Below are 16,049 nucleotides of genomic sequence, written 5' to 3'. Positions count from 1 at the left end.
CGGCGTGGAGATGTGAACCATCTCCATAAGCCGACAATTTTAAATCACCCCTCCAGCGTATTGCAGGCTGCAATAGCGTTGCGCTACAGGCGACAAAACGCCTAGGTGTGAATGGAGCCTTAGGACCAACATCTCTGGAACCATTACGGGTTAATGGACAGGAATAGTGATGAAGTCGCACATAAACCCCATTTCTTAAGTGCATGTTTGCTTTATATATCTCTGAAAGAGGTGAATTCATCCACGTCCACCACTTTCCTTGAGCCATTTAAGAAGAAGAACTGTCCAACATCCCAATATTTACTGTCAGGTTGAGGACACTGGCTGCTGCCTATTAACCACTTTGGTGTTGGGCCCAATAGTGTACATAGGAAGGCTGCTTCCTGATGCTCAGTGGAAGAGAGAAGGGTTTACCGGAGTCTTGCCAGCCCTGACTGAATAAATAAATCCAGGATCTGTCTGTACGTGGCAAGCTATTTCATCTGTAAGCTGCTGAAAGGTCTCAATTCATTCTCCAAGAAACCTCAACTAAACACAGCTGACTGCAAATAAAAACGGCACATTTTATATCCACACTCAGCTTTAATTCTTCAGGAGGAAAATAAACGACTCGGCAGGGGCTTAAAAGAACTAATATGGAGGCTTGCAAAACCTTTTCCTTCAGTAGAATAGACATGCTATGTGGTCTACAGGGCCTGCAACAGGGTGCAATGAAACGTGGCCCAAACACCCACCTTCTCGTAATGCGTCTCCATGCACAGGAATATAGTATAGGCGGTGAGACAAGCAAGGCAGCCTTCCAGATAAGACTGTCCCCCTAGCTTCTCTGCCTCGGCAAACAAGTTGTTCAGCGTCCTCACAGTCTCCTCAAACTGCTGTCTGTCAATCTGGGAAGAGAGAGCAAATGGTTAGGAAATGATCTTATACGATAATTATTATTTATGGTTCTTGCATCACTGGCACATATTACATGTCATGGTTCAACAAACTATTATCAAGCCAATGATGTATATAATGCATGACTGAGAATTTACAATAACAAAATGTTATATACAGTGCTCAGCATAAATGAGTACACCCCTTATGAAAAGTAAGATTTAATCAATATCTCAATGAACACAAAGAACAATTTCCAGAATTTTGACAAAACAGTTTCATAGAACATTTGTTTAGCTCATTCCATGAAATTAAAGGAACACTAAAGGAATGTTTTTTATTTTTTAAAAATAACAAACATGTTATACTTACCTCCACTGTGCAGCCCGTTTTTCACAGAGTGGCCCCGATCCACGTCTTCTGGGGTCCCTCTGCAGCCGTCTCTGGTCCTCCCCGCAAGAACTCCACACATTCATGCGAGGGAGCTCGCATTGTGTGGAGTCCTTGCTGGCGCGCTCCCGTGATACAGCCGACGGCCATAGCTGTCGACTGTATCACTAAGCCCCGCCCCCCAGCGCACCGCGTCATTGGTTGTGATTGACAGCAGCACGAGCCAATGGCTGCGCTGCTTCAATCGACCAATGAGCCGGGAAGCTGGCCAAGATCCCAGCGCGTTCCCTACCACAATGGTACTCCTGGGCAGAAGGACGTATATATATATATATATATATATATATATATATATATATATATTCCCTTTAAGGAAGCGCCATTGTGCACACGTCCGCCGCAAGCTCTAAACCCGACCGCAGGTCCCGATCGCCGCGGGGATACCCGCAATCGTCTCATAGAGAGATCCCCGCTCTGCGTAGTGACAATGACACTGATCAGTGTCATGTCACACACAGCCCATCCTCCTACAGTAAGAAGCACTCACTAGGGCACACTGAAACCCTACACCGCCACCTAGTAGTCAACCCCTTCACTGCCAGTGTCATTTTGACAGTTTTTATAGCTCTGCTCGCTGTAAAAATTACAATGGTCCCAAAAATTTGTTAAAGGTGTCCGATGTGTCCGCCATAATGTCGTAGTCACGATAAAAAAAAAAAAAAGAAAAAAAAAAAAAAAAAAGAAGAAAAGAAAATCTGGGATATTTATTATAACAAAAAGTAAAAAATATTGCATTTTTTTATTTTTTATTGTCGGTCTATTTTTGTTTATAGCACAAAAGGTGGCCTGGTTCGCAAAATGTGGCCCGGTCATTTAGCAACAAAATGGTCCAGGGCTTAAGTGGTTAAACTGTCTTTGGTTTTTAAAGAATTATCTGGGACTCCCTTGATTCCAACAAGCGGGATTGGCTGCAGCTGCTGGAAATGTTACATGTTCCACCCTAAATACGGGTAACATGTTCCAAAAGGTAAACTTATCCTTTAAAGTGGAAGTAAAGTCAGGAATACTCATGTATTCTTCAACGGTTCAACGCTCATGAGGTCCCTCGCCGGCATCTTCATTGCATGTCTCTTCTGCAATAAAGAGCCTGCCTGCTCTCAAATTATTATTTTTTTATTCCCCATTAGCTTTACTTAAAGCAGATATTTTCCCAATGCTTCAATATTGGCTCACTATAATATTTCAAGAGTGTTCAATGGAACTTACATTATTTAGCTGTATGCACTGGATCAGATTATGAATTGTATATCATGAGTGGCTTTCCATATTGCTGCAAAACTTCCTAGGAGCTCCTTGAAACTACATAAAGGTCTGCTGTGTTCCTATAAATACTTAGAGATTCAATTGCTTTCATTGGTCTGCTGTTTCAAGATCAACACTGGGACTTCTAGGATGTCACATTAATATATTATAAACCAGACAGTATGCACATACTGAAAAAAATCTTGACAGCTACATGTGGATTTAAACTTAAAGGAGTTGTAAAAGAAAAAAATGTTTTGACTAAAATGTCTGCAAGGTAGACAGACAGAATAGTGTAATGATTCTGTTAAAAACGAATACCTATTAAATTCCTTCTATATCTATCTAAATCTATATCACCTCCGGCGTTCTAATTTCTGTTCTCTCATTCACTTCCTGGTTTGCGGCGCATTTCCCAGTATGCATTGCGGCACGCCCAGTAATTCACACCACCTTGAAATCTCTAACTAGTAGAGAGCGTCCTGCCACACAGATGTAGTTCCCTGGAGGGGGCGAGCACGTCACTGACCACCGCAGTAAAGCCTCCCATCACGGTGGTGACGAGTAACAATCAGACAAGCAGAAAGTGAACAGAACAGAGAAGAAATAGAGCCACTTCTGAGCAAAAACTAACAATGAGGAAGTGAAAAGAGGAATGTCTGCAGGTAAAGGATGCTTATTATGAAAAAAAAAAATGTTTTCCTTTACAACCCCATTAATTTACAATAGCATCCAGTTGGATATGTTGATGGTTGGGCATAACCTCGTCATTCCAGCAGCAAGAACCCGCAGACTCTTGCCGTAGGAATCCGGAGCCAGCAACAAACTGGCCACATGAAAGGGGCCGTATCTTTTGCCTAACCTTTTTATTGACAGCAGCCATGTACGCCATCGTAAGTCCTAATCTGGGCCGTTGTATTTATGCGACTGATTCTTAGAATCAGTTACACATAGATATCCATTAGATCCGACAGGCGTAAGTCTCTTACGTCGTCCGATCTTAACAGCAATTCTTTTTTTGCCCGCTAGGTGGCGCTTCCGTTGATTTCCCTGTAGAGTATGCAAATTAGCTAGATACGCGAATTCCCAAACGTACGCGCGGCCGACACGTTTACGTTAGGCTTTTCCCGGCGTAAAGTTGCCCCTGCTATATGAGGCGCAACCAATGTTAAGTATGGCCGTCGTTCCCGCGTCAAAATTTATAAAATTTACGTAGTTTGCGTAAGTCGTCCGTGAATGGTGCTGGACGTAATTTACGTGCACGTCAAAACCAATGACGTCCTTGCGACGTCATTTAGAGCAATGCACGCCAGGATATTTTAGGGACGGCGCATGCGCAGTTCGTTCGGCGCGGGGAAGAGCTTCATTTAAATGAAACACGCCCCCTACCCACCGAATTTGAATTCCGCCGGATGATTTACATTACGCCGCCGCAACTTTACACGCAAGTGCTTTGTGAATAAAGCACTTGCCTAAAAAACTTGCGCCGGCGTAATGTAAATCAGATACGTTACGCCTGCCCATTTTTACGCTATTCTACGAGAATCTGGGCCAAATGCTCTTAAACTAAAGTAAGCCTTATAGCAGTTGATCTGTTTATACTGTAACAGTCTTGCTTAACAGATATATAGATTTCCAGCTTTCCATCCTTACACATATACATTACACATAAGATCTCACCCCATGCTGAACCTCCTCTATCTATGGAGATAGTGTCTAATCACGGCGCACATCTCTCTAGCTCCATAGATAAACACTCCCAGGCAGACACAGCTCTCTGTGTGGTAGGACATACAGCAGAGAAGAGGTCTGGACTAGAGAGAGCTGACCTGTAGAAGATGGGGTCTCGGCCATTTCATTTGCAGCTTAAAGCCGAGCCAACAAAATCAAATCAGACCTGGATTTGGTACAGAAAAATATTAGTTTTATGCATGTGATATAGAGAAGCCCTAAGGCAGCAAAGAACAAGGAATGTGGAGAACAGAGCATAAATGGTGGGAGAACTGATACATGATGGATTGCCTCCTTCCCTCTTCCTGAATCATGGCTGCTATTAGACAGCAATATACTGCTCCCTAGAGACCTCAAATTACAGCCGACTGCTGCTTTCTGCCTCCTTTTCTGTAACCTAAAATCACAGCAAAAGCAGAAATGACACCGAAACACAAAAGGACAAACACTTTAAACTGGCCAGGCAATGTACGAATGTTGTCTGGTTCCTGATGAACCAGACACATTTTGCTTAGTGGGTGGCCCCATCGGCCCCCCCTCACACCAAACATATTTCAACTCATGAATTGAAGGAGAACAACATTGGCCAAACTGTGACTACACCCAATGCAAATCTTGCATGAGCAAAACCGATGCAAATCCTTTTTTTATTGCGTCCGCTGACACGATGGCGATTATTATTGCATCCACCGACAAGCAACTCTTGTAGTTCCTACTGAGTCCACAGACACCAACGCTGGGGGTTATTACCCCGTCCACCGACGCCAACGCTGGGGGCCTATTACTGCGTCCGCCAACACTGGGCGCTTATTACTGCGTGCACCGACGCCAACGCTGGGCGCTTATTACTACGTCCACCAGTTATCGTTGCGTTCACCGACACCAATCTGTGCAACGTTATTGCGTTCACTGATGCTGAGAGTTTCTACTGCATCCACTGACACCACTGCTGGGGGTTATTATTGCGTCCACTGACACCACTGCTGGGGGTTATTATTGCGTCCACTGACACCACTGCTTGGAGCTCCTACTGCGCCCACTGACACGATACTGGAGGTTATTACTGCACTCACTGACACCAATGCTGAGGGTTATTACTTCCTCCACTGACGCTGGGGTTATAATTGCATCCACTGACACTGATGCTGGGGTTATTGTTGCGCCCACTGACACCAACGCTGGGGGATATCACTGCATCCACCGACATCGATGCTGGGAGTTATTATTGCATCCACTGACAGCAATCCTGAGGGTTATTATTGCATCCACAGACACCAATGCTTGGAGTTCCTACTGTGTCCACTGACACCGATGCAGACGGTTATTGTACTCTAAATGCGCCGCTATTGTGCAGCCATCTGGAAGGTGTAATTTCTTTAGTGCAAGATAACATGAAGCCCAGCTCTAAATACCATACTGCAAAGCCTACAATCAAGGTGGGTTAAGGAATTACCATACCATGATTAGTGCAATATGAATGCAAGAGCTGTGAGGATACAGGTATGTCAAACTCTGTGTAACAGTTGTGAGTAAACCATGATACAACGTGCCAGCTGTGAGGGTACAAATATGTAAAAATTCCTTATAACCACTGAGAAGATACAGATACAAAATGACTGCAAAATAAGCTCAGTAGATTCTGCAGTAGATTCCAGTTTTAGTAAATCTCTCCTACAGTCTACAATTTTAAGTACAGTAGTTCAGAAAATTTGAGCATCGATTGCACCCAATTTAATCACTTGCCGACTGCCCAACTGGGAATTTCTGTTATGAATTTGATGTTAAATACCCGGGTTATAGCTGCAGCTAGATGCCACAACCCTGGTATTTTCTTCTCCTTTAGGTGGGCAGCTTTCAGATAAAAGTGGTCCCTGAGGCAGATTCACCACGGAATCACTTTTAGAAGAGGTGAGAGAGAGGTCCTCCCCTCCCGTCATTAACCGGGGTAATATTACCGATGGGCGAGTCCTGGAACCATGGCAGTGTTTTCCCATAGAGATAAGCAATGACAAGATGGCCACTGTTTATCTCTATGCCCTTGGGCCAAAACAACATCAATATAATAATAATAATAATAATAATAATGACACTTCCGGTTCTCAGGCCATGTAAACATCTTTTTTTTTTTATCTTTTTTGCTTTTAAGTAGGGTTGTCCCGATACCACTTTTTTAGGACTGAGTACAAGTACCGATACTTTTTTTCCAAGTACTCGCTGATACCGAATACCGATACCTTTTTTTTAAATGTGTCCACAAATGCAGCCATGTCCCCCCACAGATGCAGCCATGTCCCCCCACAGATGCAGCCATGTCCCCCCACAGATGCAGCCATGTCCCCCCACAGATGCAGCCATGTCCCCCCACAGATGCAGCCATGTCCCCCCACAGATGCAGCCATGTCCCCCCACAGATGCAGCCATGTCCCCCCCACAGATGCAGCCATGTCCCCCCCCACAGATGCAGCCATGTCCCCCCCCCACAGATGCAGCCATGTCCCCCCCCCACAGATGCAGCCATGTCCCCCCCCACAGCCCCACAGATGCAGCCATGTCCCCCCCCACAGATGCAGCCATGTCCCCCCCCACAGATGCAGCCATATCCAGCCATGCCCCCCCATACCCAGCCATGTCCCCCCCATATGCAGCCATGTCCCCCCCATATGCAGCCATGTCCCCTCCCCATATATGCAGCCATGTCCCCTCCCCATATATGCAGCCATGTCCCCCTTACCGTACATGCTGCCGCGCCGCCGCTTGGTTAATACGGGCGGGGAACATTACAGCTTTCATTTGAATAGCTGTAGTCTTTCGCGCCGCGCTGCATATAGACACTCCCCCTTGCTCGGGATTGGACAGTTCACCCGAGCAAGGGGGAGTGTCTATACGCGGCGCGGCACGAAAGACTACAGCTATTCAAATGAAAGCTGTAATGTTCCCCACCCGTATTAACCAAGCAGCGGCGGCAGTGGGGATGCGGCGGCGCAAGTATTCTATTTCGGTATCGGGGGTATTTGCGGGAGTACAAGTACTCCCGCAAATACTCGGAATCGGTCCCGAAACCGATACTAGTATCGGGACAACCCTATTTTTAAGGGTAAAAAAGGAGAGATTTGGTGCATTTTAGACCCCAGATCTCTGAATAAAGTGCACCTGCCATGCTGTATCGTCATTGCAAGGGGTGTTTACACATTCCTTGCAATAGCATTAAAATTGATCAAAACTTTTTTTTTTTTTAAAGGCCAGCGTAAAAATAAAAAATGTATTAAAATAAATATTAATAAAAAATAATAATTTTAAATCGCTGCAGTCCCCGTGTAGCAGCACGCTCACACATGTAAACAGTGTTTGCACCATAACACGTGAGGTATTGCCATGAACATCTGAGAGAGAGCAATAATTCTAGCACTAGACCTTCTCCAACCTGAGAAAATGTTTAAAACGTGGTCTATGTAGGCTTTTAGGTACCGTATTTTGGCATTATTCCATGACCGCATGCAATTTTAAAAGCATGACATAGGTATCTATTTACTTGGCATATCATCTTTCATATTATACAAAAAAATTGGGGTATACATTAGGTTTTTGGTTATTCCAAATTCAAAGTGTATTTTTCCCCAAAAAATTGCATTTGAAAAAACGCTGCGCAAAAAACATGCAACATAAAGAAATGTAACGAACGCCATTTAATTCTCTAGGGTCTCTGCTAAAATATATATGATGTTTGGGGGTTCCAGGTTATTTTCTAGCAAGTTTTTATTTTTAGATTTCTACTTGTAAACAACAAAATGTCAAAAAAAGGCTGGAGGGCAGGCAAGATCTCTCACCATCCGCTGTTTTAGGGGAGCAATTTGCCAGAGCCAGCAATTTGCGTAAGAAAAAAAAAAAAAGCGCACAAGAACTGGGGACATGGCAAGTATAGACCATGGAACAGCCTGTGTCCATTGAGTCCAGGTCTGGCAGAATTGGATGCCTGTTCAGATGCAAATGAATACTTTACAACCGTTGGCGGACAGCAGAGTGAATACAGCTCTGTGAAGAGCGGCTTGTCAGCGTAATCTTTCCATGAGATACAATGAAGATAAAGCACAGACCAGCATTTGTAAAAGCTCCCAAACTAAATACGCAGCTCTGCAACACAAGAGGAAAAAAATAAACTTTGCAAATCCCCTTCTGAACAAAAACGGCTACGGGCTGGCGGCAAATCAGGGTTTTCTTGTCAAATGATATTTTACACCATCAAAATATGGGCAGAGATCTAGGAAATTACATTCCTGTCAATATCACCCTCTCACATGAAATATCCTAGCTGAATATCCACAGCGCTGCCAGGAACGTTTTACTCAGTATCAGACAAATGTCATCAAAATCTTCATAAATCGCCAGCAAAGCTTATTTTCAAAGAAAGAGTTGCCAACCATCCTAAGAAAACATAAAGGAGCTTTTCTTCAAGGCCTTCAGAATCCAGCAGCAGACATTAAAAGATTGAGGCTAAGTTGCCTCTCTGAAACAGGTGGAAGTCATCCCTTGAAACAGCCTCTGGTCTATGTCACAAATTCTCAGCTTGCCAATTTGTATAAGCCTATTCCCGACTATTACAATAAAAAAAAGGCATGTTGCACAATGAAATTAGAACAATTGGGACCAGATTCTGAAAGGACTTACGACTGCGCAGCGCCATGTACGTCGTCGTAAGTCCGAATCCGACCCGTCGTATCTATGCGCCCGATTCTTAGAATCAGTTACGCATAGATATCCATTAGTTCCAACAGGCGTAAGTCTCTTACCCCGTCGGATCTTAACTGCATTTTTTTTCTCAACGCTTCCGTTGAATTCCGCGTCGAGTATGCAAATTAGCTAGATACGTGAATTCGCGGCCGACGCAGTAAAGTTACGACGTTTACGTTAGGCTTTTCCTGGCATATAGTTGCCCCTGCTATACGAGGCATAAGTGCGGCGTAACAATGTTAAGTATGGCCGTCGTTCCCGCGTCAAAATTTTAAAAAGTTACGTCATTTGCGTAAGTCGTCTGTGAATGGGGCTGGACGTCATTTACATTCACTTCGAAACCAATGACGTCCTTGCGGCGTACTTTGGAGCAATGCACACTGGGAAATTCCACGGTCGGCGCATGCGCCGCTCCGCAAAAACGTCAATCACGTCGGGTCACAGTAGTTTTACAAAAAACACGCCCCCCCGATCCAAATTTGAATTAGGCGGGCTTACGCCGGACGATTTACGCTACGCCGCCGCAACTTACGGAGCAAGTGCTTTGAGAATACAGCACTTGCCCGTGTAAGTTGCAGAGGCGTAACGTAAATCAGATACATTACGCCCGCACAATTTTACGCGGCTGTACGTGAATCCGGCCCTATGTGCATTAAGTATTGGGCTTTGCCCTACTGATGTATCTGCCGACTCCTTGAGACCCTACAATAAATCATTTGTAAAAAATAAAGTGAATATGTAAATGGTAATATGCTAGCACTTATGTCTGCTAGAAAACTACACTGACCTCATCTAAAACCTCCCCTAAAAAAGCACAATACAAATTTGGAGTCTCCATTACCTAATTTTGCACAAATATTAGTCATTTAGGCAAGCAGCTTTTATGGATGCATACTAATCAAAGAAAAGAGAAAAGTCGGGAAGGCTGGTTTGCGCCTGACCAGCAAAGGTGCACAAAGGATAGGCAGTAAACTGTTAAGCGGTTTCAGGAAAGAAAATTGCTTGATTAAACTCTCACCACAGTCAGTGTTGATGGGGGAATCCCTCCCATTGAGCTATTATGTTCTCTGGATGGGGGGGGGGGGGAACACAGTGGGATCGATTTACTAAAACTGGAGAGTGCAAAATCCAATGCAGCTCTGCATAGAAACCAATCAGCTTCCAGGATTTTTTAGTCAAAGATTAATTGAACAAGCTGAAGTTAGATTGGCTACCATGCACAGTTGCACGGGCACTCACCTGTCTCAGTTAGACCCCTTTCACACTTGAGGCGTTTTTCAGGCGCTTTAGCGCTAAAAATAGTGCCTGTAAAAAGCCTCATCTGCTCTGCAATCCCAGTGTGCTTTCACACGGGGGTGCTGCGCTGGCAGGGCGTCAAAAAAAGTCCTGCAAGCAGCTTCTTTGCAGCGCTTTAGAAGCGGTAAATACACCGCTCCTAAAGCGCCCCTGCCTACTGAAATAAATTGGCAGTTGCGCTTTTAACCCTTTATTCGGCCACTAGCGGGGTTAAAATCGCCCCGCTAGTGCCTGAAAAGCGACACAAAAACCAACGGTAAATGGCCGCTAAAACTATCTGCGTTTTACTGCTGATGCCCGGGCGATGTCAGTGTGAAAGGGCTCTTAATCAACCTCAGTGATTATTGGTAGCAGCTATAGCCACTGGAAATAAATCGCATGAAAAATCCAACAGGCTGGTTGTACCCAAGTTGAGCAATCGCTCAACTTGGATACAATCAGCCTGCCTTTACATGGTTCCCTGATGAACTGGCTGAGATCTTTGACTGGCTTTACAGACCGTTTTAAAATATTGAAAGCCAACTCGACGAACCACAGCAGCAGGGACCAGAATAAATGCAAGAAAACATAGCTAAGACTTTTTTAGCTTCTGAAACGTACTTTTCTCAACATGCTATACCTCGGCCAATAGGATAACTTTATAAATGCTCTGGAAGATCTATGCATTATCAGAATTCGGCTTGTAGGAGTGTTGGCCTGCCACATCCCGCACCTCATAGCGACTATCCATAACATTGATGGGTCAATATCCAGGAACCAAGAGGGGGGTGGGGGTATTGTACCACTTTGTAAGCAGAATATGACTTTAGATAAATGCCCCAGGCCTTCTGAGCGGTTTATGAATATAAGATAATTGACTAAAAATAAATAAAACCTCAAATCTAAAAAGGTACCTACACACCTGCTACAACCCTCAGTGGTCCCATAGTTTGCCCATCTCACCACCCTGCTCATTGCTATTGGTGAGCCATCCATCGTGGTGAGGAGCCAACAAAGGTGGAATGAACAAGGGATCAAACAGACCAGGGCTCGACAAATCCCGGGCGCCAGGTCGCCATGGCGACTAGAAATAGGGTCCTGGCGACTTGGCTTGGAAGGGGGGCAAAAAAAAAAAAATATATATATATATTTTTTTTGTGAGCTGGCGCCATCTGGTGGTGAGCCGTTGGTATTACAAGTTATTACCACCAGATGTGTAAGCTGCTCACGTATATGTGTTCGCTTCTGCGCGCAAGCTCGTCGGGACGGGGCGCGTTTTCTGGCTCCTAACTTTTTTAGCTGGCTCCTAGATTCCAAGCAAATTTGTCAAACCCTGACTTAGACACTACCAAGAAATCATGGAGCTTCGTCCAATTAGAACAGCCAAGTGTTTGGTCATGGCAAGGTAGGGTGGGGTGGGGTTTATCCTAGAAGTGAAGATCCTATCGAAGATTAAATCAAATAATCGTGCTCCATTAAAAATATTAAAGAAAATGAGTGCCGTTCTGTTTTAATTTTCCCCTATGGCAAGCATTAGATCATTTGCCTACACACATACCCGGGTCTCCAGTTCGGAGGGGAACTTCGTCTGGAATTGACACAACGTGCCATTGGTGTAGTCCCTCTGGATAAACACTTTACCGGCCACAGCCGCTTGCGGTCTCATTGCCACAAATCTGTAAACAATTTTCAAATATATACCATTAGTGAACTGTACCAATCAATGTTAAGTACAAAGACATACCAAAGACATAAACCATTTAAAGCAGAACTCTGGGATCGGCAAACAAATCTCCTATTAGTACACCCCCCCCCCTCCTCTCTACACAAAACGCTACACAGTTATTACATTTGTAAAATTCCTTACCATTGAAGAGAAAAGTTGAATTGAATTTTCAGGAAGTCAGCTTTCCAATTAAAAAAAAAATGCAGCCTGTATTCTGCCAAGGAGGAACAGCGATTACATCATATCCTCTCCTCTCTCTCCAACTACATTTCCCATGAATCCTTGGGGTTGCACTGAATGTGGGAGGGTACACTAGTCCTGTACATGTAAACAAGCCCACTTCAACATAAAATCACACCCCTCATTCGGCAGCCACACTACTCAGTAACACACACAGGATAGGCAGGTTACAGACTTATAAAATGCAATGTCTGTGCTCTCCCCCTCCAGCCACAACAGGAGATAAACAGACTTCCCTTACTTGCTTGTATTCAGTACTGAACTGTAGACACATCCCATAATTCTATATTATACACCCTGTACTCTGCTGTAATTCAGTATTAGAAATATTCCTCCTCCTGCTGTAGCTTTGAGATCTTTTTAACAGCAAGCATTGCTTGTATAGTGTATATGAGAACATCTCCAGCCGCAAAACCCAGAATGAAAGAGCCGGGACATGCTGGCACAAGTAAATGTCGGCATAAAAAAAAAAGAAGCAAAACTTACTAATCAATATCACAATAATGGTGGAACCCTCCAATGTATGTAAATCTCAATAAGGAAGCAGAGGAGGAGGAGGGGGGAGGCGAGGAAACCACCTCCATGGGCAGTACAGACCGGGGGCCGCGAGACCCCCTCCTGCTTGCTATAGAGAACTACAACTGGGAAGTGCCAAGACCGCTGTCTACGAGTAAGGAGGAATAGCGGCTAGCTGTCTTACAAACAGGAAATCACATGGGATTAACGTTTTTTCTCCAAGATCAGCAGCCATTGGCTCCCACTGCTGTTAATCAAGTCCAATGACACGGGCACCAGGGGGCGGGGCCGAGTCTGGCATTCTGTGTCTATAGACTAAGGATGAGCTCCAGCGTGTTCGCATAGAACACGTGCAGAGCCCGCCAGGAAGTCGGCACCCGCGCTGCGCTAATCACAGCCAGGCAGACATTGTCCGATGCTCGGCTGCAGAGATCGGGAAATGTCTGCCTGGCTGTGATTAGCGCAGTGCGGGTGCCGACTTCCTGGCGGGCTCTGCACGTGTTCTATGCGAACACGCCGGAGCTCATCCTTACTATAGGCGCAAATGCTGGACTCGGGAGTGTGCCCGCAAGGTAACCCACCGGGAGAGCGCGAGAGCCGCCCGAGGACACCAGAAGACAATGATCAGGGCCACACTGTGCAAAACTAACTGCACAGGAGGAAAGTATGATACGTTTGTTATTTTATTAATTTTTTTAAACAAGGGTTTCCAAACCCTTTAAAAAAAGAAAAAAAAGAATGCAGCCACCACGTGTAAGGACTGGTAACCTGCAATATATTAAAAATTGTTGTTTTTGGTCTTAATGCGGAGTTCCACCCTAAAGTGGAACTTCCACTCATCGGATTCCCCCCCCCCCCCCCAGGGTCACAATTGGCACCTTTCGGGCAGAGGGGGACAGGATACCCGTCTTTGACAGGTATCCTTTCCCACTTCCGGGAATCCGGGCCGTAGCCTGCGACGTCACCGCAGGGCTCCCTTCTCCTCCCCTGGCCAATAGGAGAGAGCCTCAAGCATGTGCAGTAGGGTCCCTGGCTTGAAGCCGAAAGGCTACACTGCCAGGTTCCCTAACCCCCAATGATGGGGGCAGCTGTGGTGTCGACATCGAGGAACTCCAGGACAGGTAAGTGTCCTATTATTAAAAGTCAGCAGCTTCAGTACGTGTAGCTGCTGGCTTTTTTTTGGTTCCGGAACACCGCTTTAAATCCGCTTGAAGCCTGTGCGAATAAGGCTGAATTCTAAAACGCTTTAGTACTTTGACCAGTCACTGACATGAAACAAGAATACAGATGGTGTAAATCAGCAGTCCGTGTCAGAAGAATTATTCTGGGTCAGTGACTCAAAGTAACAAAGACAGAAAGTCATCAGTTTCACAGCCAGCCTCCATATTTCTTTTAAGACATCTTTAATATAAAAAGAATATGTACTTGTCTCAGAAGTCAGTACCTGAAGTCGAAAGAAATCTATTACTCCACGTTCAACAGATAAGTTAGGAGTCAGGTGTGATTGGTCTACTTCCAGATATCTGCCATGCTGCATAATACACATACAATGCTATGTAAAGGCAATTACCAGTAATAAACCTGCATGTGTCAAGCTGAACATAAATCGGTCATTTATAAAAGTACATTACAAAAATTTACAGCTACTACACTACGCATCTTGAAATGGGGGGGGGGGGGGACACACATTAAAAGCCAGTTCACACCATAGAAATGCGTTCCAGGTGCTTTTCTGCATGCACAATTTTGATGCACTTTTGGGGGAGTCCAGTGAATTTTTTCCCCTCTGTTTTCTTAACCTTAAATAAAGACATGTGTGTTCCAGTGCGTTTTTAGTGCATTCCGGTACAGTCCCCTGTAGGAAAAATGCAGCGTGTTCTACTTTTTATTTCTGGAACTGCAAGCACTGGTGTGAACTATGCCATTGAAAAACTATATAAGCTTCTTTCATGAGTTTCTGAAAAAAAAAAAAAATCGCACTGGACTGCATGTGGTGTGAACTGGCCCTCAAAGAGAACCTGTTACCATTCAGGACAAAATGAAATGGTCTAATAAAAGGATTCCCCACTATATACTCACCTTTCCAGATTATTAAAATGAGCAGTGGATGGCGGGTACAATGCCAGGCTTCTGCAGACTCTTCAGCTCTCTGCCCATATCCAGGTACAGACTTTCAGTTGGAGAGCTGGAGAAAATGTCAATGGACTATGAGTGTAACTATCACCACACTTGTGTTTCACAAGACAGGACAGGACTTGTAGTTCACTCACAAAGCTCTGTGAATGAATGATGCAGTTGTGCGGGTGGCGACATCATACTTTTGCACCACGTTACACCCAAAATATGGGTATAACATGGTACAGAAGGTAGTGTTAACCTTTCCAATGTATGTAAACCCCAACAAGAACTCATGTTATGGAGAACCCTCACACACCTTCTGTCCCAAGGTGACAACACGGTTTCTTAATAGATATAGTGGAGTGCATGTTGTCACCTTAGGACAGGAGGTGTTGCATGAAGAAACACCAGGTGTTGCAGGTTTAGATACTATGTTAAAGCGGAGTTCCGCTTTAACAAATACTGCAGCTGCTGACTTAATATATGGACACTTACCTGTCCAGGGCACCCGCAATGTCGGCACCCAAAGCCGATCCGTCCCTCGGCTCTCAGATGTAGGCGCCACCATCTTCAGTAAGGGAATCAGGAAGTGAAGCCTTGCAGCTTCCCTTCCTGGTTCCCTACTGCGCATGCGCGAGTCGCACTGCACTATCCCACAGACAGCAGGGGAGACGAATATGGCATAGAATATGGCATAGATATCCACGTATACTTCAGCTATCTATACCCCGGAAGTGGGAGCAAATACCTGTATTACACAAGTATCCCCTCCCCTGAAAGGTGGCAAATGTGACACCGGGGGGGGGAATCCGAAAAGCGGAAGTTCAATATTTGGGTGGAACTTTAAATATCAGGCTGAAAGTCTTCAGGAAAAGAAGAGCTTTTCTAGCTGTCCCTTTCCTCCTCTCTGTTCCCATGCTGCAAGACTATTCCACATTGAACACTTCCATGAGTGTCAGAGGTCTGTGCACTGGTTTAGAGCAGCATCGCAACTGGTTTAAAGCTGAGCTAAGCCTTATCATTTTTATCTGAAAATCTTTGCTCACAAATAAATGTTGCAGCAGCTGATCAACCATTCCTTGTCAAACAGTGTGGAGGGATTCACACGACTTGTTGTTTACATCTTCACCCTCTGAATATCTCATCGCCG

The 16,049-nt window shown here is 44.8% G+C and overlaps 1 protein-coding gene across 2 annotated transcripts in view; it reads right to left on the bottom strand.

Moving 5' to 3' along the window:
• Positions 1–16,049, bottom strand: part of GOLGA7 (golgin A7) — a 32,951-nt gene that overhangs the window by 10,250 nt on the left and 6,652 nt on the right. The window contains exons 1-3 of one of the 2 annotated variants that reach the window (XM_040346077.1): positions 12,167–12,190; positions 11,858–11,975; positions 735–887 (exon numbers count right to left, since the gene is read on the bottom strand). In XM_040346077.1, coding sequence (XP_040202011.1) covers positions 735–887; positions 11,858–11,965 — 261 coding nt within the window. In that variant the 5' untranslated portion in view covers positions 11,966–11,975; positions 12,167–12,190. Of the gene's footprint in view, positions 1–734; positions 888–11,857; positions 11,976–12,166; positions 12,191–16,049 lie in introns of those variants that run through there. The other variant, XM_040346076.1, reaches the window with a different exon arrangement.

Source organism: Rana temporaria, chromosome 3, assembly GCF_905171775.1.
Source record: "Rana temporaria chromosome 3, aRanTem1.1, whole genome shotgun sequence".
Taxonomy (NCBI): Eukaryota; Metazoa; Chordata; class Amphibia; order Anura; family Ranidae; genus Rana; species Rana temporaria.
The sequence above is the reverse complement of the archived record's forward strand: the minus strand, read 5'-3'. Positions and strand labels throughout refer to the sequence as shown.